The sequence below is a fragment of the Chenopodium album genome, chromosome 6, assembly GCF_948465745.1.
Source record: "Chenopodium album chromosome 6, dcCheAlbu1.1, whole genome shotgun sequence".
Taxonomy (NCBI): domain Eukaryota; kingdom Viridiplantae; phylum Streptophyta; class Magnoliopsida; order Caryophyllales; family Amaranthaceae; genus Chenopodium; species Chenopodium album.
The window spans coordinates 8717672-8740223 of NC_137839.1; the positions used below are offsets into that span (position 1 = coordinate 8717672).

At 36.9% G+C, this 22552-nt stretch overlaps 2 protein-coding genes across 2 annotated transcripts; both read left to right on the top strand.

Annotated features, from left to right (window-relative positions):
* Nucleotides 1-777: 777 nt before the first annotated feature.
* On the top strand, nt 778-3675 carry LOC145636626 (uncharacterized). The gene is made up of 2 exons (XM_081688194.1): nt 778-2539; nt 3161-3675. Exons 1-2 carry the CDS (start codon nt 778-780, stop codon nt 3673-3675), a joined length of 2277 nt encoding a protein of 758 aa, XP_081544320.1.
* Nucleotides 3676-7752: 4077 nt separating this feature from the next.
* Nucleotides 7753-8632, top strand: LOC145634515 (auxin-binding protein ABP19a-like). The gene has a single exon (XM_081685939.1). The coding sequence runs from the start codon at nt 7834-7836 to the stop codon at nt 8458-8460; it is 627 nt and encodes a 208-aa protein (XP_081542065.1). The 5' UTR covers nt 7753-7833; the 3' UTR covers nt 8461-8632.
* The last annotated feature ends 13920 nt before the right edge of the window (nt 8633-22552 follow it).

Here is a 22552-nt window from a genome sequence, read left to right on the forward strand (position 1 = left end):
GGTTTGGTTTGGTTTTTCGAAAATTATAAACCAAACCAAATCGTAAACCATTAAACCGCATTTTAATATTTATATAATTTTTAATTAAATTAAAATAGTTATTATATATTATAAAAAAAATTTAAAAAAAAAAAAAAAAAAAAAAAAAAAAAAAAAAAACAAACATGAAAAATCATTAGAAGACTATACGGTCAGTATACTACTATACTCTATACTCTATACTCATTCTCAAATATCAATACTTAAAATTCAATAGGTCATATAACTCATATTGCTCTTATTGTGTTAGCACTTAGCACTTGATTAGTTGGTTGTTATTTTTATTAAAACTTGAATTGTAGTAAAATTTAATCCCTTTGGGCTAATTATTTAAACTTTATTATAAATTTATTAATATTTGACAATTTTTTCGGAAAAAATGTCGTCTCATCATAAACCGAAAACCAAACCGCACCAAACCGCATTATTACGGTTTGGTTTGGTTTGGTTTGGTTTCAATACTAATATGGTTTGTGATAGAGATTATGTTACTAATCTCTTCATATTCATATTCTGTTGATACTCTTTGTGTGTAATTAGCATTGATTATACTTCTCTTATTAGGTTTGTAATACACCTATATATTTGGATGAATGAGAATGACTCCATCAAGGAGATTCACACAATCTGACATGGTATCAGATGCCTAAGGGTGTCTCCCTATCTTCTATCTTTATCCTTCTCGACCCTTGGCCTACCGTAGCTTTCTAGCAGCCGCCATCTCTCCTTCCATCCTCCATGGCCGGCGATGATGAAACTCCTCCCCCTCCCTCTAAAACCTTTCAACCCGCCTATGCCGTAAACAACATCAAAAATCTGATTAGCATCACCCTTGATCAAGAGGAAGGGCAATATGCCACATGGGTTGAGCTTTTCCATATTCAAGCTTGTGCGTACAATGTTCTTGACCACATTGATGCCTCCGTTTCTCGACCCACAGATATTGATGATGCGACATGGACTCGGTTAGATGCTATTGTCAAAGGTTGGATTTACAGTACTATCTCCAAAGACCTTGTTCACACTATCATGAAACAAGGCGCAACCGCACTTGAATTATGGACTCGGCTTAAAGACGTTTTCCATGACAACAAGCACACTAGGGCTGTGTATTTGGAGGAGAAATTCAACACCACTCGACTTGAGAATTTTGCTAATATGGCAGAATATTGCAAGGAAATCAAACTTCTGACTGATCAACTAAGCAATGTTGATAACCCGGTCTCCGAAAGGAAGATGGTTCTTCAGTTGATTTCTGGTCTTACTAAAGGGGAATATGACACGGTTGCTGCATTGATCTCCCAAACCGACCCAACCCCGAGTTTCAGCAAGGCCCGCTCTATGTTTTTGCTCAAGGAAACCCGAAAATCCAAGCAAGATGAACACGGGCAGCAAGCTCTAGTTGCACAGCAGCAGTCTCCGGCCACCGTTAATTCTGCGGCATCCACACCGCAGCCCCAACATCAGTCCGACGGCCACCGTAGTGGTGCTGGTCGTGGTGGCCGTGGTCGCGGCCGTGGGCAAAACAGAAATGGAAAAGGTCGTGGGAGGGTGCGAAATTCTAACTCCCCACAACATCATCAGTCCAACAATGGTCCGCAATTCTCAGCCCAACAGCAACAAGGCCCACAATGGGGGGCTCAATCCTCTTGGCAGCAACATCAACCCCAAAATTGGGCATCCCCACCATGCCCATATCCCACGGGCCCGTTTCAGCAACTTAGGGCCCAGCAGCAACAACCATCATTGTTGGGCCCACGACCTGCCCAACACCAAGCTTATTATGCTACCCCGGCCCAATCTGGTTACGGTCCCCTAATGACCCCTACGGAATTCGGTCAAGCTTATAGTTCCATGAGCTTCCAAACTCCCGACAACGGTTGGTACATGGACACGGGGGCGACTTCTCATATGACTCGTGATTCGAGTAACTTTTCTAAACTGTTTAATTTGAGCATTCCTCAATACATTTTGGTCAGTGATGGCAAACGCATTCCAATTTATGGCTACGGATCCACCTATACCCCCCCACCTAACTCTTCTTTCCATCTCAAGAATGTCCTATATGTTCCTAGCATTATTAAAAACCTAATTTCTGTTAGAAAATTCACTTGTGATAATTCTGTTTCTGTTGAATTTGACCCTCTCGGTTTTTCTGTGAAGGACCTTCTTTCGGGGACAATTCTAGCGAGATGCAATAGTGTGGGGGACCTCTATCCTCTATCCCCAACTTCCGCTTCAAACACTCCACATTCTCTAGCTGCAATTTCTCCTTCTACTTGGCATCATAGACTTGGACATCCCGACGCACCAGTTTTTGATTTTCTTAGGAAAAACAATCTTATCAATTGTAATAAGCGTACTAGTACTCCTTTCTGCTACTCTTGTCCTTTAGGAAAACATGTACGACTCCCTTTTAAGTCGTCTACTACTGTAACGTTTTCCCCTTTTTATATAATTCATGCGGACTTATGGACTTCTCCTATTACTAGCAAATTGGGTCATAAATATTATTTGGTGTTGCTTGATGATTTCTCTCATTTTATTTGGATTTTTCCTCTCAAATTCAAATCCCAAGTCTATGACATTTTATTGAATTTTCGTGCTTTTGTAAAAACACAATTTGAAAGGGACATCAAAACCTTTCAAAGTGACAATGGCCGGGAATTCGACAATTCTCCTTTTCTTACTTTTTGTGCGAAAAATGGCATAGTCTTTCATTTCTCTTGCCCAAACATTTCTTCCCAAAATGGCAAAGCCGAAAGAATAATCCGTACTATCAACAATATGTCTCGCACAATTCTTTTTCATGCCTCTCTCCCACCTTCTTTTTGGGTGTATGCAATTCATATGGTAGCTTATATTCTCAATATTCTACCCTCCAAGACCATCTAAAACAAAACACCAACCAAAGTTTTATACCGTAGGTTACCCACTTACGATCATCTTCGTACTTTTGGATGCCTTTGCTACCCAAATTTGAGTGCCACCGCTCCTCATAAGCTAGCCCCACGCTCTAAACCATGTGTTTTTTTGGGATTCCCTTCCAACCATCGGGGTTACCTATGCTATGATTTATCAACGAATAAGATCACGATTTCTCGACATGTCACATTTGTAGAGGACAATTTCCCCTTCTCGGACCTCTCCAAATTTCGTGACTCAGATTATGAGTTTTTGGACTCCCTTATTTCTCCCATCATGGCCCCTATTCTCATCCAGGCTCACGGCAGCCCAACTCCTCAGCCCACTAGACACGGCCCACCTCCCCTAAACACAAACCCGCCTCCTTCCCCTCCTAACTCTCCCTCACAAACTCCTCTCCAGCCCACTCCGCAGATGGGCCGCGGATCAGCCCATCAGGCCACTTCTCACCTGCGGACTCCCCTGCCCATTTCGCCATCTTCCCCTTCTTCTCCCTTGATCCAATTTGGATCAATTCCACCTAATGCTGTCACTACTCCTCAATCTCGACATATAATTCCAGTTCCTTCACATTCTATGACTACTCGTGCTCAAAGTGTGATTTTTAAACCAAATCTGATGTACAATTGCTCGGCTCAAGCAATTTCTGATCTTCCTAAAAATCCCAAATTAGCCAAACTTGATTCGAATTTGGAATGCCGCCATGAATGAGGAATATAATGCTCTTATGAAACAGCATACTTGGGAACTTGTTCCAAGACCGGAAGGGGTGAACATTATTCGATGCATGTGGCTTTTTAAGCACAAAAACAGGGAAAATGGTGACTTGGAGAGACACAAGGCAAGACTTGTTGTGAATGGCAAGTCTCAACAGATTGGGGTTGATTGTGATGAGACATTTAGTCCGGTGGTGAAACCGGCTACTGTCCGTACGGTTTTGAGCATTGCTATGGGGAGGGATTGGCCTATTCATCAACTTGATGTTAAAAATGCGTTTCTTCATGAGGATCTTAAAGAAACTGTCTTTATGCATCAGCCTCCGGGTTTTGTGGACCCTCAGTTTCCTCATTATGTGTGCCGGCTCCGAAAATCTTTGTATGGTCTTAAACAGGCTCCTCGGGCATGGTACCAACGATTTGCTAATTATCTCCTTCAGATTGGTTTTGTATGTAGCAAAAGTGATAACTCACTTTTAATTTTCCGACATGGCCGGAATATTGCTTACTTACTCTTATATGTTGATGACATTGTCCTCACCGCCTCTTCTGAAAAACTAAAATCCGACATCATTGCTCTCCTTCAATCTGAATTTTCTATGACAAATTTGGGTAACCTGAGTTTCTTTTTGGGTATTTCGGTGCATCGTACCAAGGATAGCATGTTTTTGAGTCAGAGTAAGTATGCTGGGGAGATTCTTCAACGAGCTAATATGGCAAATTGCAAAGCCGTAGCCACTCCGGTCGACACCAAATCTAAGCTCGGGGCTCTTGATGGCCCACCTGCTCAAGACCCTTCTCTTTATCGGAGTCTTGCCGGTGCCCTACAGTACCTCACTTTCATACGGCCGGACATTACTTACGCGGTTCAACAGATTTGCTTGTTCATGCATGACTCGAGGGAACCACATTTTAACGCTTTGAAGCGTATTGTCCGATATCTCCGAGGCACTCTAGATCATGGCATACACTTGTATCGGTCTGCCCCCACGAGACTTGTGTCATACATGGATGCCGATTGGGGGGGTTGCCCCGATACTCGCCGCTCTACTTCTGGGTATTGTGTTTATTTGGGTGACAATTTGGTCTCTTGGTCTGCGAAACGTCAGCCCACTTTGTCTCATTCTAGTGCTGAAGCAGAATATAGAGGTGTCGCGAATGTTGTTGCCGAAGTCTGTTGGCTCCGGAACCTCCTTCTTGAGCTACATTGTCCTTTGCGTAAGGCATCCTTGGTGTATTGTGATAACATCTCTGCGGTCTACTTGTCTTGCAATCCGGTACAACACCAACGTACCAAGCACATAGAGATGGACATTCACTTTGTTCGTGATAAGGTCGCTCTTGGCCATGTTAAGGTGCTCCATGTCCCTTCTCCTTATCAGTACGCTGATATCTTCACCAAGGGTTTGTCGCGACAATTATTTCAAGACTTTCGGTCTAGTCTCAGCGTTCGACCTCCTCCCGCTTAGACTACGGGGGTGTGATAGAGATTATGTTACTAATCTCTTCATATTCATATTCTGTTGATATTCTTTGTGTGTAATTAGCATTGATTATACTTCTCTTATTAGGGTTTGTAATACACCTATATATTTGGATGAATGAGAATGACTCCATCAAGGAGATTCACACAATCTGACAGTTTGATTTGGTTTGGAAAATTGACCAAATTGTATTTTGCGGTTTGGTTTGGTTTAGACTCAAACCGCACCAAACCAGACCATGTTCACCCCTACCCACAAGACTATATTTCTTCTTATGGAAAAATAACAAACATTAGTCAAAGTGTGACAAATAATGTATAAAAATTAAAAATATAGTAAGTATTTAAAATGGAGGAAGTACAAAACTATTTCGTATAAATAACACGGGTAAGACTTAATGTCATTAAGTTGTAAGAGGCATTCAATTCATAAAGGTAACAAATTATAATTTACATTGGTTTTTTTTTTTTTTCTTTTCTTTTTAATCTAGAAGAGGAATAAAGCCAAATAAAGGAAAAATACAAACAACAAAATAAAAAAAAACTACCACGGAGGGATAAAGCATGGTAAAACCACACCCCTAAAGTCCTCTAAAATTCTACTAAGCTTTCAATGAACTTGATTAAAATCTAGCTGAGTGTTGAAGGACACTATACTTGGTCAATCAATCTGTCGCACGGTTGTCTGGACGATAAACATTGCGTATAATTAGGATAACATTGCTTGTTAAAGATTAAAAACATCTTGAATATACTATTTTTGCGTTATATTATATCTAATATGTATGTAGATCGAGTATAAGCCAATTTCTAAGGAGTATACACTTAATGACTTGATCTAGTATATTTATATTGTACTTGTATGAAACTATGACAAGTTGACAATTGACAATTTTGCGAATTGAGATAATAAAAAAAAAAGTCAACTTTGTGGGGCTAAATTCAATATACAACTATACAAGTATTGAATTTATAGTTGAAAAGGAAAGACAAGTTAGAAGCAAAAAATATATGAATATATATATATATATATATATATATATATATATATATATATATATATGAATGGGAGGGATCCGGTGAGAATAGGTCCATATGTGAGAATTCTTACTTATATAAGAACTGATTTAAAATTTAGAACATGTTAGTAAAAATTTAGAACATAGGAGTTAAAATTTAGAACATGTGACTCAAATTAAAATTTTGAACATATGAGTAATAATTTAGAACATTTGTGTGAGTAATATGTTTAGAACATCTGATTTAAGAATTAGAACAACTTATTTAAAATTTATAAAATTTGCTTTGTGAAATTTTAAACATATGAGTAAAATTTAGACCATCTGATTTAAGATTATGAACATGTGAATAAAAATTTAGAACAAACTGATGTAGAATATAGAAAGTGTGAGTAAAAAATTTAGACCATACGAGTAAAAAAAATAGAACATATGCTTTAAAATCTGGAACATATAATTAAAAAAATTTAGAACACACATTTTAAAATTTAAAACATATAAGTAAAAATTTTGGAATAAGTTATTTTGAATTTATGACATCAAACTTAATTAGTTTATGGTTTAGAACATGTGAGTACTAAATTTGAACATTATATATATATATATATATATATATATATATATATATATATATATATATATATATATATATATATATATATATAATGTCAAAGAAGAGAGTGAGAGATATTTCAAGTGGTTAGAGCTTCATTCCACTCGATTTCAAGAGATTCTGGTTTTGATTCTCACCCTAACCTTATGGCTCACTAAATACAAAGGCCATGTTTGGCAATTGGCTTTTTAATGGTTTTTTGGTTAGCTTTTGACTTTTGGCTTTTGGCTTTTTTAGGTGGTCAAACAGCCAAAAAATATGTTTGGTAATTGGTTTTAGTCAGCGAAAAAGCTGGCTTTTAAGCCAAAATGAAAAAGCTGCTTTGAGTAGCTTTTTTGTTGGCTTTTGGCTTGTTGGTCCACAAATCATCTAATAAACAGCCAACAACCAACAATTAATTTACCAAACACTTTTATAAACAACCAGATTAAACAGCCAATTTCAAAAGTCATTATAAACAGCCAAACATTCCAGCTAGTCAAATAAGCCAAGTGAACCAGCCAACCGCCAACAGCCATTTGCCAAACAAGGCCAAAGAAAAAAAAAATGCTAAAGAAAAAATTAACTTTTTTTTTTGACACACCTATAAAATATTTTTAAAAAAACCCCCAAATTTGAAACTTTTTTCTTAGTAAACTCTAATATAAAATCAATCGAATATGTTTTCTCGAAACTTGTTATACAAATAAATTCAAGACAATATAATAATTCAAACTTAAAAAGTCAATAAAATCATACTCGCGCGAGAATTATTGATTTGATAGTTTGATTAAACTAATTTCACTTAACGCCGCGTACTACAACGGTATAGTTGGTAAACGGTGTAATCTCATGTGACTGAACAAGTCTTATTAAGACATTTAGCAAGAGACTAGAGAGCTACCACGTTAACATGCAAACTGACAAACTCGCAAAATTCTATATAAAGGGTGTCATTTGCCATAAAGAAAACACAATCAACCCATCTACATTACGAAAACCCATCTCTTACTTACATCCTTAATTCACCATTTGTACCATCTATTTCAAGCTTACACAATGAACACTCTTTCAGTTTTCATTATCTTTTGTCTCTTAGCCTCCATCTCACAAGCTATAGAACTCGACTTTTGTGTTGGGGATCTTAGTCTTCCAAGAGGACCTGAAGGATATGCTTGCAAAGATCCTACTAAAGTCACAACTGATGATTTTGTATACACGGGTTTCCGTGGTGAAAAAACTCCCAACAACGTGTTTGGGAACAATGTGACATTAGCATTTTCAGATGTGTTCCCAGCCTTCAATGGTTTAGGCATATCTATGGCCAGGTTAGATTTTGCCGTAGGAGGAGTGATACCAGTACACTCTCATCGTACGTCAGAAGTTCTTATTTTAGTAAAAGGTTCAATCATTGCAGGATTTATTGATACCAACAACACCGCATACTATAAACGATTAGAAGTTGGTGATGTCATGGTGTTTCCACAAGCCATGCTTCACTTCCAAATCAACGTTGGTAAAACTCCTGCTACCGCTTTTGTTAGTTTGAATGGTGCAAACCCAGCACTACAACTCACTCCTACGTCCTTATTTGCTGGAAATTTACCTGCTGATATTGCCCAGAAAATCACACTTCTGAGTCGTAAGGAAGTAAGACGGATGAAGCGAATGTTTGGCACAGCTTAATATCCATCTATCTAAAGCTAATTCTAAATTATAAGCCCCCAATTTATTTCAATGTCCAACACAATAATTTTATTCTAAATTTAGTGATGATAAATAAAGGGTATTTATATGCCCCTTGTATTCTCATGATTAATATATTTGAGATGTAAATCTTTTTTTTAATACTCCCTCAGCTTTGCCGATCTTTAGTAAGTAGCTTTTACTTTTGAAAATTTTAATTAAATAAGTATTTGGCCTTTGATTCATCGCATCAATATGTACTAGGGTTCAATTATACCCTGCATGTATAAGTAAGAAAACTGATATTTCTTATATAAAGAATAAAAGAAACAAAACATAAAATAATCAAAGGCTTCAAATGAAAAAATACCATTACAGAAATAAAGTGTGAGAATATTTGGAAGAACAATGAAGAGAAATATAGTTTTGAAATTTGAATTATCTATATATGTCGTAACAGAAATGAATGTAATTTAGCGTAATGGAAGTAATGGAGAGGGGTAAAAATAATTTGAAGTGTATTAATAATGAGTTTTATGTCATCATTTTGCTAAGTAGCTTATTAGCTTTCACTTGGAATCAATATTGGCAGTTATTTCTGAAATTTTTTTAATTTCACCATTTAGATATTTAAACTAGTCACACAATCTCCTTTGACCGTACAATGATTTATGACTAAGCTATTAAACTTAGTCACACAATATGTTACGTGGAATGTAGTTAGATTCCCATTATAAACTTTCAAATTTTTTTTTTTAATTAAGGGAAATTCTCAATGGTACTCTCCAATTTTATAAAATTCTCAATGGTAAACAAAGTTTTATGAAATTATCTTTGGTACTCACTAATTACCATTTCTGATTCAATGATAACATTAATGATATAAATATGCAATTATAAGCTAACCCTAGTTAACTAAAGGCATAATGACTACTATAACCCTATTAAAAAAAAAAAACCCAGCCACCCTAAACTAAACCCACTGCCAGCCCCCTCCCCTGCCAGCGGCGACCGGCGATCGTCACCCACCTTCCCCTTGTGCCGGTGACCCTCTCCTTCCCTTCCCCTGACGCCGGCGACTTCTCCTTCCTCAATTCCCTCATATCTCCTTCCCCGATTCCCTCATATCTCCTTCCTGATTCTCTCTTCCCTCAATTTCCATCCCAACCCAGCCATCCCTTGGCACAGGCGTCGTAGCCGCACTGAACCAAACTTCATTACCGCCTAGGAACCGAAATCCGCATCAATTCAAGGCAGCGGCAAAATTGACCCGATTCGTTGAAGCTGGTTCGATCTTCATCGAAACCATCGGGGGAAGTAGCAAGATAATCGGGTTTGAAGCAATCTTTTTCGGGTATGAAGATGGCTTTGGTGGTTGGGTAAGATTGATCAAAGGAGAGAGAAGGGTCAGCTGTGATTTCGCCGGTGGAATCGTCGAGTTGACTGATTTCGACGCGGTTTGGGCCTTTGGGGTTGTTGGTTAGGGGTATGGGGTTTCATGGTGAGGGGGTTGCTTGGAAAATGGAGTGGAAAGGGGGGAAGGTGGCCAAATGGTGGCCGGAAAAGGAGGTGGCCGGATTTTATGGAGGAAGAGGTTGGCGGGCAGGGATGGCAGAGGGAAGAAGGGGTGGTGGGTTTTTGTTCAATAGGGGTATTTTAGACATTTTTCTTTTATCTCCCTTTTAAAACTTTAACCATGGTTAAGATATTCTTAAAATACTTAACTAATGTTACCATTGAATTAGTTTTACAACTTATAGGTTACCAATGATAATTTGATATTTTAGTGTTTACCATTGAGAATTTTATAAAATTGGAGAGTACCATTGAGAATTTCCCTTTAATTAAAGCTATTAAAGATATTAATCACTAAGCAAATGTAATGCATGGCAAACATAAAATACAAAATGGTGCAATTTAAAATATAACGAAGGAAGTATAAGATACCTAGCTGGTCTTACATTTACATTAAACATTTTTAAAATTATTTTTTAAAATATTCTATAAAAAATACTCCCTCCATCCCCTTTTGATAGTCCCAAAATATTTACCCAATTTACTTTTTGCAACAACCATTAATATTAAATGGAACAAGTATTTACTTTTTAATAGGACGAATGAATAATGCAAAAAATAGAAATGGAACAAGTATTTAAAAACGGAGAGAGTACTTTTTTACTTTCTCTCTCTAATTTTTTGCATACCCAATGTCAATTTACTTTTTCAATGTACTTTAACTATTCTTCTTTGTGTTTATTAATTCCCGTGAAAAATGCCCATAAGGGACTATCAAAAGGGGACGGAGGGAGTATAAGATACCTAGCTGGTCTTACATTTACATTAAATATTCTTCTTCAAAAAAAAAATTATTTTTAAAATTATTATTTATAAGAAAATTATTAATCCCCCCATTTCCAAAAGAACGACCCTTTTGGATTGATTTAGCAGGTATTAAGAAAGTGAAAAAGATAGTAGTTTTTTTTTTTTTACAAGAAAAAAAAAAGATAGTAGTAAAAGTACATTGGAAAGTTAAATTCATATGGAGTTTGCAAAATAGTAGAGAGAGAAAGTAATAAAATTACATGAAAAAGCAAACTTTACATGGGGAAGCTAACTTTGCACAAATATTAGGTTAAATAAGAGAGCATTTTAACACAATTGAAATGATTGTTTTGGGGCTAGATTTAGGTCATAAGGATCATTCTTTCGGGACGAAGGGAGTATATAGATTTTCTTTGTTCACATATAAAGAGGGAAATGTGATAGATTAGTACTCCATCCGTTTTTAAATACTTGTTCCATTTCTCCGTGTGCGGAGTTTTAAGAGAAATTGGAAAAAGCAATAAAATATGGAGTTAGTGGGGTAATTGAGAAAATTAAAAATTGTAAAATACAAAAGTAGTGTAAGAATAGGAGGAGAGAGAGTATTATGTTGGATCCACTAAGTGTGAGAAATGAATTAAATATTGTAAAAGCTTTCCAAAAAATTAAAGGAAATAGAGTAAGTATTTAAAAACGGTCAGAAAAGAAAAGTGGAGCAAATATTTAAAAACCGATGGAGTAACTCTCTTCAACAAAAGCCACTTATTAATCAGTCTAGGGTTGCGCCCGTGTTGGTCTCTTTTTCCGCTAAAATAGTTTTATGTCCAGTATTATTGATCTATATGTACTGTTCTTTTTATGTTAGTTCTACATACTTATTGAAAAACAAACATTAATCATCTTAGGTTCACGTAATCGCCGGTCTCAACTTACTTTTCGTTAAAAAAAAGTTTTCTCTTCGTTAATATTATTAGGACAAGGGTGGAATCGGGTTAAGGTCTGCTCGCCAATCAAATTCAGATTTTCTCACAAAGCTAGGGTGGAGAGTAATTTCAGAACCAAATGCACTTTGGTCTAGAGTACTGAGACAAAAATACTGTAAGGGGCGCTGTGATCTTTAGATAACGACAAATATGTCAAATGTGTGGAGGGGGATCACTGATAATGCAGGATGGATTAAGAAAGGATCGGCTGTTGCTTTGGGTAATGGTCTCTCTGCTTTGTTCTGGGATCACTTGTGGGCAACTGATTCTCCCTTAAAAGACTTGTGTTGACTCGAATGAACAATACAAGAGGGGGGGTGAATTGTATTGTGGAGGAACTAGGGTAATTTTTGCGGAATTCTTAAAGAAACTTTAAAAAAAGCTTTAAAGTGCAAGAGAGATTTTACGTGGAAAACTTCTTGGCCCTAATCAAGAAGAAAAACCACGACCACAAGGGATTTTAAACTCAACTCTTAATAATAACAGGGCAAACAACCTATTACAAATTAAGACTCTAAACTCAAGTTCCTCAACGAACTTAAGTTCCCCCTCAACTGATCCCTCAATCAGTTGAGCTCTCGAATCTCTCTCTTTCTCCTTGCTTCACTCAAAGAAATTACACACTCTAGAGTTTACCCAAACTCTACCCCAATACAACTCAAGATAAAACTTCTAAGATGCTAAGTACAAAGACACTCAAGGACTTAAGTGGATTTTTGACTCTTTTAGAAAAGCTAAGAATTGTAATGCTCAAGTGTCCTTTCAAAACAGAAAACTAATCCTATTTATACAGGAGGAAGGAAGTTGTAACTTTTACGTTTGCCTTAACTCCCACTACACCACAACTTCCATTAATTTAGGAAGTGTAGTTCATGGATGCTTGGGCAGCAAGCTGAAGCATATACAAGGAAGTGGTTTACTGCTCCCTTAATTTTCTCAACCTCCTTGACCAAGTAAAAGATTCGTTTTCAAAAGAGTTTTTACCAAGTCAGATTTTCCAAGATAATAGGATAAAATCAAAACAGAATATCCTTTGATAAATAAGATATTTTTGACTAAAAAAGATAATTTTCCGAAATAATATTAAAACCAGCTAAAGTATGGAAAATAAAATCTTTTATAAAATTAAATCCACTTAAATCCTATCAATTAACAATGTACTTAGCAAAAATACAAGAAGCCTAAAATAAACAATAAAGATATACAATAGACTCCTTGAAATACTGTGAAGCTTCGACTCTGGAGCTTCAGTTCCTCACTCAAGGAACTTGGCTTCTGATTGTCTTCTATACTTATCCACAGCTCTTCCTTAGACCTTGTTCCATGCTCCATTCTGACTCTAGAACTTCGTTGCATATAAAACTTGTCCATACATCAAAGCTAATAGACAAAAGTTAAAGCTCCTAATGGGTTTGCTTAGATTCCTTGAGTCATCATCAAAACTTAAGATCAACAATATTCCCCCTTTTTGATGAATGACAAACCTAAGCAAACTCACAAAATAAAATTAAAAGACAATCAGAAAAAGAGAAAAAAGAAAAAAAAAACTTTAAAACGAAAAAATGAACTAGCAACAATTAAACCAGGAACTGAATGAAAGTTATAGTTATACCTTCTATTTGAAATGGATGGAGAGCTTGTCAACAATTGAGTTTGCCTTTCTTTTCCCCCTTTTGGCGTTCATCAAAATTAATGCACACAAAGATACATATCTAAACACAGCACCATGATAATGGTTTGTGTCCAGAGCAAAGAACAAAGCACATATAGGCAGAAATAGTATGCAAATAATCATAAAGTAAACAAGCATCATCCATAAAAACAAACTGATGTTCCTCCAGAACATCAAAAACAAAAGAAAATACCCTGTTTTAAGTGTTTACAGACCAAAAGAAGCAAAATGAAACAAAGTTCAATCCAGACCAAGTTCAAAGATAAACACAGACAGACAGACAGAAACAAGGTTAGGCTTCTAGGGCAGATGATGGATGCTCTTCTCCTGCATCTACTTCTTCAATGACTAGATCCTCCAGTTTCTTCAGAAGATCAGCTTGGCCTTGTAATATGGTCGAAGTGCTCTGCTGCATGATGGTGGTGAGTTCTTTGGAGGCATGCATCAGGTCTCCTACCACCTTCTCTAATGCTTCAATCCTCTGAACCAAACCAGGTTGAGCATCAACAAGCCTTTGCACTGTATCCTTGAGAGATCTCAATTGCAAAGTAGAGCTAACAGAACCAAGACCAGTCAAACTCATTCCTTCACCAGCTTGAACTGTGGTTTCTTTGAATGTGCCCTGTTCCCCCTGAAAAAAAATTTTCTCTTCTCCCAAACCCTTTTCTTCACACAAATCCACTATAGTAGTGGATTCTGCCTTGTCTTTCCCTTTTGGCCTAAAAGCTAACCTTGTACTCTTCCTCTTTCTAGCACTGGGAGTGCTCTTTGCAGGCATTAATAACACTTATTTTTCTTTCTTTTCTCCCTCTCCCTCACTTTCTTCCTCCTCCAACCATCTGTCCAACTCCTCTTCTTCTAATTTCTTCACACTGCTCTCATCTTGCTTAGGTTTAGGGAGAGATTTAGTGAGAAATTGGGTGACTCCATCAACAACAGTCAGGTTTCTAGCTTCAAGGGTTCTAGGTTGTACGTAGTGGTTTGTTTTAAGCTTGAGGCTTTCATAGTTAGCCATAGAGATACCACAGCTTTCAAGAAGGGTAATTAGCAAATTTGCATATCCAACCTTCAAATGGTTGGCTAGGCAGTGACTGAGGTGTTAGATCATCAAGGAAGGAAAGTTTATTTGTATTTTGTTTTCAAGGCAGTACATAAGGACAGCATCAAGATGATTTGCCTCATGTCTATGCTGGGTTCTAGGGACAATGGCCAAGTGAACAAAAATAAAGAGTAGCTTTGTATAGGTGAAAACAGATTATGGTTGGTTCGAACTTTGGAAGCTTTACCCCCAATTGATTCAACAATTTTTTCAATAGGAACACCTTCAACCTTTAATTCAGTTTCTCCTTTAAAATACTCATCAAACCCCTCATTAGGAGTTCCAAACACAGCAGCTAAATCATCAGCATCAAAACTAATTTTCTTGTTTTTAACTCTACTTGTACACACACCATTCACATTCCTAAAATTTGCACAAAATTCTTTAAACGGAGCATGAGCAATCACATTGTCATAACATTCACTGAACAACTTAACCCAATTTTTAGCTTCAAGTAAATCAAGAAGTTCAGAATACTTACACGACTCACACCACTTTAGGTTAATGCAAAAACCAGCGATGAAACGTTCAGAGCTTGCTTCAAGTCTCTTGGCAGCAGGAGATTTCGATTTTTCCCCTTGAATCGGTTCACCAAGTTCCTCGTAGTCCAATTCTTCTTCAACTGCTAACTTCCGCTTTTTCGAATCACTCCGAGCCATAGGTTTGTTTTGAGGGTTTTCAATGAGGGCTTGAGTTGAGGTATCAGTCTCAATTTCCATGGGCGATTCTTTTTGAGGTGAGTTTTGAATTTTTGGTGAGATTTCCATGGGAATTGGAGAAGAATCACTGAAGATGAGAGTGTATTTTACGGAGTAAGGTGGTGGTGGAACAGTGGTTAGGGTTTGGTTTCATTTTATAGTGGGGTGAATTTTGAGAGTTGAAATGGGTCGGTGGAATAGTGTAGAAGGTGAATTTAATGTGGTAGGTGTCGTTTGAAGGGATATGGTAAAAATACTTCTCACTTGGTCAGATTGAGATGATTTGACAAGTTAGTCTAGATTAATTGTTTGATCAGAGGCTTAGAATTAAATACGAAGGTTCTAGGGTATTTGAATAAAGAATTTTAACAGATGGATTTGAATTTAAAAAGATAGATATTTTAAGGATAATTCAAATCAGAATATAAGATAAGATTTTCAAGAAGATAAAATTAATTAACTGACTTAGCTAATTAATTTGAGAAAGGATAAAAACGAAATCTTATGAAATACTTTGGAGGAACTTGGAACAAATCAACATAGTTTGTTAATATTATCGATAAGCTAAATACAATGATTTCTTCACATACAGCCACAATCCCATATGTAATGCCATACATTCTAATTCTCAGGACTATGCTTTCACATATTCATATTGTGCAAGATACATATAATGCATGCATGATTGACTTATACCTTGGGGGAACTTGAGGATTGTATCATACCAAGTTCCATACGCATCTTTTCAAATTTATCCCTGCTCAAAGGCTTAGTAAGAATGTCAGCAATTTGATTTTCAGTATCACAAAAATCTAACTTAATTAAGCCTTTTTCCACATTATCCTTAAGAAAATGATGCCTTATGTGAATATGCTTCACACGAGAATGATGAACTGGATCTTTTGAAATACATATAGCACTCGTATTATCACAATAAATAGGAATGCAATCATACTTCATACCATAATCTCTTAACTGTTGTTTAATCCAAAGAACTTGGGAACAACAAGCAGTAGCAGCCATATATTCAGCTTCAGCAGTTGACAAGGCCACTGTGTTCTGTTTCTTGGATCCCCATGAAAATAGGCATGGCCCGAGAAACTGAATCATTCCTGAAGTGCTCTTTCTATTCACCAAATCTCCTGCATAGTCAGCATCTGCAAAACCTTTTAAATCAAAAGTATCACTTCTAGGATAGAAGAGACAAAGATGGTCAGTTCCTTTGAGATATCGTAGGATCCTTTTTAATGCTGTAAGATGTGACTCCTTAGGATTAGATTGAAACCTTGCACATAAGCCAACACTAAATGCAATATCAGGTCTGCTAGCCGTTAAGTATAAAAGGGATTCAATCATACCTCTGTATTTGGTTTGATCTACACTAGTTCCTTGTAGATCTTCATCTAACCTTGTGCATGTTCCCATTGGTGTATGGTTGGTCTTTGCTTGGTCAAGGTTATATTTCTTCAGTAGTTCCTTGACATACTTTTGTTGGTGAATTGCAATACCTCTTTCTGTTTGTTTGATTTGTAGTCCAAGAAAGAAGTTGAGTTCCCCCATCATGCTCATCTCAAATTCACCACTCATTAGTTCAGCAAAGTACTTGCACAGGTTTTCGTTAGTTGCCCCAAAAATAATATCATCAACATATATTTGAACAACTAGTAAGTCAGTTCCTTCAGATTTTAAAAACAAAGTTTTATCTACTTTACCTCTTTTAAAATCATTTTGAAGAAGGAACTTAGAGAGCCTTTCATACCAAGCTCTAGGTGCTTGTTTCAGCCCATAAAGAGCTTTATCAAGCTTAAAGACATGATTAGGAAATTGGGGATTTTCAAAACCAGGAGGTTGTTCCACGAACACCTCTTCTTCAAGAAAACCATTTAAGAAAGCTCACTTAACATCCATTTGATATAGTTTGAAACCCATAAAAGAGGCAAAAACAATTAACATTATAATGGCTTCTAATCTAGCAACAGGAGCAAAAGTTTCTTCAAAGTCAATACCTTCTTGCTGATTGTAGCCCTTCACAACAAGTCTTGCCTTGTTTCTTACAATTGTTCCATATTCATCTAGCTTGTTCCTGAATACTCACTTGAGCCCTATAACCTTTTTGTGTTTAGGTTTCTCTTCAAGATGCCAGACCTTGTTCCTCTCGAACTCATTGAGTTCATCTTGCATGGCAATTATCCAGTCAGCATCCTTTAGTGCTTCATCATGGTTCCTTGGCTCAATAATGGATAGGAAGGCTTGAAAGGCACAGAAGTTCCTCATCTGTGATCTGGTCTGAGTTCCTCTACCAATATCACTTATAATAAGGTCTGTTGGATGAGAGCCTTGATATTTGAATGGCTTTGGTTGAAATTCTCTTGCAGGAACTCCTATTTAAGACACTTCTTCTTCAGTTTCTTCTGCATTTTCCTCATTGCCAGATTCTCCATGATCTTGTTCCTCCGGGGTTTCTTGATTAGGAACTTCTGCATATTCTTAATGTTCTTGCTCAGGTTCCTCTCTTACTTCCTTGGTTTGCTTGCTGGTTTCTTCCTCTTCTTCCCTGTCTCTAATCATACCAATTTCATAATCATTATTGTCTTGTTCCTGCACATTCATAAACATATTAGATTCATCAAATATCACATGAATGCTTTCTTCTACGCACAATGTATTTTTATTGTAAACTCTGTAAGATTTTCTATTTGATGCATAGCCAAGGAACACAGCTTCATCACTTCTTTCATCAAATTTTCCTATGTTCCTTTTCCCATTATTATGAACAAAGCACCTGCATCCAAAAGCTCGAAAGTGAGAAATATTGGGTTTCCTGCCCTTAAACAGTTCATAAGGAGTCTTATTGATGATTGGTCTAATCATAACTCTGTTAATAATATAACATGCAGTATTAATAGCTTCAGCCCAGAAGTTCCTTGGAAGACCACTTGCTATGAGAATAGTTCTTGCCATGTCTTCTAGAGTCATGTTCTTCCTTTCAACAACTCCGTTCTGTTGAGGAGTTCTTGGGGCTGAAAAGTTATGATCCATGCCATTTTCTTTGCAAAAGTCATCGAATCTTGAATTCTCAAACTCAGTTCCATGATCTGATCGAATGTGGATAATTTGATTTCCACTTGACTTTTGTACTCTTTTGGCAAAGGACACAAATTCATCAAAAGTTTCATCTTTGCTAGACAGAAAAATCACCCAAGTAAATCTAGAAAAATCATCAATAATAACTAAAACATATTTCTTTCCACTTCTACTTTGAACATGCATGGCACACAAATCCATATGAATTAACTCCAATGGCTTTGTGGTGCTGACCATGTTTTTGCTTTTAAAAGAAGACCTGACTTGCTTGCCTCTCACACATGCATCACAGATATGTTGTATGAGGAACTTGACTGAGGGAAGCCCTATAACCAAGTTCCTTGCTCTAAGTTTATCCATGAGTGAGAAGCTAGCATGTCCAAAACGTTTATGCCATAATAAAGGATCATCATTAATGGCACTCAGGCAGGTAAGGTTGTTCCTTGGAACAGAATTTAGATCCACAATGTATGTGTTCCCTTTTCTAGTTCCTTCAAGAACAACCCTTCCTGTTTTATCATTAATGATGTTTCATGAATCAGAGGTAAAACTTACAGAGTTTCCTTTATCACAAAATTGTGATATGCTCAGCAAATTGTGCATCAAACCCTCGACCAAAAGTACATTTTCTATTGAATGAGAACTGGACCTTCCTACTTTTCCTTTAGCAATTACTTCACCCTTTTTGTTGTCTCCAAAGGTCACAGTTCCTCTTAGATAAGCCTCTAGTGAGAGAAACTTGGATTTATCCCCTGTCATATGCTTTGAACAACCACTGTCGAGGTACCACGTGTTGTTCCCCCTCACTAGGACCTGCAAAAGAACTTATTGGTTAGATTCAGGAACCCAGGTTTCCTTGGGTTCCTTGGACGTTGAAGCAATATCAGATTTCTTTACCCAAACTTGCCTAACATTCTTGCTAACAGACTGTTCCTTCTTGTTACAAGTGGCAACAAGATGACCAGTTTTACCACAGAAGGTACATACTTTATAGCTAGGCAGGTCTACATATTTTTTCTTGCCCTTATGCTTAGAACGGGTGAATCCTAGACCTTCAGTTCTTTTGGTTTGAGCATTCTCAATCCACTTAGGAATTCCAAACTGACTAAAGCTTCTTTCTTTTCGAAGCTCAAGTTCCTTCTCGAATTTTGCCTTTTCAATTCTTAACTCGTAAAGATCATATTTTAATTTTTCAAAGTCCTCATTAAATTTCGGCAAAGATTCAGAGGAGGAACTTGGAGACACTTTAGCATTAGTAAGTTTGTATTGAGTCAGTTCTACATTAACCATGATATTTTCAAACTTGAGTTTCTCATTCATTTCTTTTAAGAGAAGATTCTTGTCAAAAAGTTTAAAAAATCTACTTTGAACATCAGTTCGTTGATTCTCAATCCACGTACTGTGTTCCTTGCAGACTTTGAGAGCTCTTTGACATTCACCTAGACAAATACTAGTATGAGTCCAGTCATCTTCCAATTCAAACACTAAATCAATGAGAGCATCTTTAGTATAAGTCTTAAGTACATTAGGATCAAGGAATACCTCTTTAGCAAGCTCATCATTTAAGCCTTTTCATCAAGTTTGGCCATCAGACATAGATGAGCTGTTTCTTCTTCAGGTTGTTCCTCTTCATCCTCACTTTTAGAATCTCCCCAGGCAGCAATCATAGCCTTCCTAATGTCTGTTTTGTTGAAAGGAGTTTTGTTGTAGTTGCTCTAAACTTGTTCCTTTGCCTTCCCTTTACCTTTCTCTGTATCCCAAAGTGGACACTCACGAATGAAGTGTTCTAGAGATCCACATTTGTGACAACCAGAGTCAGCCTTTGAAGTAGAGGGTTTCTTGGTGAAGTTCCTTGACTTGTTGTTTCGGTTGAACATTCTTTTGAACCTTCTCACCAGCATAGCAGCCTCTTCTTCATCTACTTCAGAGTCTTCTTAATCTCCAGCTTTGAGAGCCAAGCCTTTTCCTCGGTTTCCTTCACTATTGCTTGTTCCTAGGTACAACTCATGAGTCATGAGGGAACCAGCAAGTTGCTCAATTTTGAACTTTGTGAAGTCCTTTGTTTCTTGTAAGGCTGTTACCTTGGCTCTCCATCTCTCATCTTGAGGGAGGCTTCTTAGAATTTTTCTGACCTGCTCATCAATAGGGATTTTCTTTCCAAGAGAGACAAGCTCATTAATAATGTTAGTAAATTTAGTTAACATTTCCTGAATTGATTCTTTTGGTTGCATTTCAAATCGTTCATATTTTGACATGAGCAAGTCAATTTTAGAGCGTTTCACTTCGTTAGTTCCTTCATGAGTAACTTGAAGTAAATCCCAAATTTCTTTAGCATTTTTACAACCCATAACACGGTTGTGTTCATGGGGTCCAAGACCACAATGAAGTAATTTAACATCAAGTGCATTAATTTCCATTTTCTCAAAATCTTCCTTATCAAACTCAGACATAGGTTTAGGTACTACCTCATTTTCACCAGCAGTTTTGGTAATTTCGAAATCACCAACTTCGATCACTCTCCAAACCTGGTAGTTGTCGGCTTTGATAAAAATCTCCATCCTGTTCTTCAAATAGGTGTAGAATTTCCCATTGAACATAGGAGGACGCTGTGTAGAGTAGCCCTCTTCCAGTTTCTCGTGATTGTTCATCTTGATTCCAGGAACTTAACTCGTCATGATTTCCTGATTTCTTCGAGGAACAGGCTCTGATACCAATTGTTGACTCGAATGAACAATACAAGAGGGGGGGTGAATTGTATTGTGGAGGAACTAGGGTAATTTTTGCGGAATTCTTAAAGAAACTTAAACAAAAGCTTTAAAGTGCAAGAGAGATTTTACGTGGAAAACTTCTTGGCCCTAATCAAGAAGAAAAACCACGACCACAAGGGATTTTAAACTTAACTCTTAATAATAACAGGGAAAACAACCTATTACAAATTAAGACTCTAAACTAAAGTTCCTCAACGAACTTAAGTTCCCCCTCAACTGATCCCTCAATCAGTTGAGCTCTCGAATCTCTCTCTTTCTCCTTGCTTCACTCAAAGCAATTACACACTCTAGAGTTTACCCAAACTCTACCCCAATACAACTCAAGATAAAACTTCTAAGATGCTAAGTACAAAGACACTCAAGGACTTAAGTGGATTTTTGACTCTTTTAGAAAAGCTAAGAATTGTAATGCTCAAGTGTACTTTTCAAAACAGAAAACTAATCCTATTTATACAGGAGGAAGGCAGTTGAAACTTTTACGTTTGCCTTAACTCCCACTACACCACAACTTCCATTAATTTAGGAAGTGTAGTTCATGGATGCTTGGGCAGCAAGCTGAAGCATATACAAGGAAGTGGTTTACTGCTCCCTTAATTTTCTCAACCTCCTTGACCAAGTAAAAGATTCGTTTTCAAAAGAGTTTTTACCAAGTCAGATTTTCCAAGATAATAGGATAAAATCAAAACAGAATGTCCTTTGATAAATAAGATATTTTTGACTAAAAAAGATAATTTTCCGAAATAATATTAAAACCAGTTAAAGTATGGAAAATAAAATCTTTTATAAAATTAAATCCACTTAAATCCTATCAATTAACAATGTACTTAGCAAAAATACAAGAAGCCTAAAATAAACAATAAAGATATACAATAGACTCCTTGAAATACTGTGAAGCTTCGACTCTGGAGCTTCAGTTCCTCACTCAAGGAATTTGGCTTCTGATTGTCTTCTATACTTATCCACAGCTCTTCCTTAGACCTTGTTCCATGCTCCATTCTGACTCTAGAACTTCGTTGCATATTAAACCTTTCCATACATCAAAGCTAATAGACAAAACTTAAAGCTCCTAATGGGTTTGCTTAGATTCCTTGAGTCATCATCAAAACTTAAGATCAACAACTTGATCACTGCCCCAATTCCAAGTGAATTAGATGGGGTTATGGTGGCAGAGATGTGGGATGTGGGAATGGGGTGGAAATGGGATAAATTCACCAACCTACTACCCCAATTCACCCTGCAACAGATTGCAGCACACTCCTTGGTTGAAGACCCTAATGCAACTGACATCAGGTACTAGAAGGGTTCGAAAAATGGCGGTTTCTCCATCAAGTATGCTCTGAAAATTATGCGCAACAATGAGGAAGTAGCTACAGACTCTAAGTGGGAATTGGCTTGGTCAATTCCCATACAGCAGAGGAATCGTGTCTTTTTGTGGTTGCTGCTTCATGATCGTGTCCTGTGCAATG

What these genes read in the sequence shown, in the direction of transcription:
- LOC145636626 (XM_081688194.1), top strand. Translation starts at nt 778, where the DNA reads ATGGCCGGCGATGATGAAACTCCTCCCCCTCCCTCTAAAACCTTTCAA. An exon ending in TCCTATTACTAGCAAATTGG is followed by an intron (nt 2,540 to 3,160) that starts GTCATAAATATT and finishes TCACATTTGTAG; the next exon opens with AGGACAATTTCCCCTTCTCG.
- LOC145634515 (XM_081685939.1), top strand. Translation starts at nt 7,834, where the DNA reads ATGAACACTCTTTCAGTTTTCATTATCTTTTGTCTCTTAGCCTCCATC.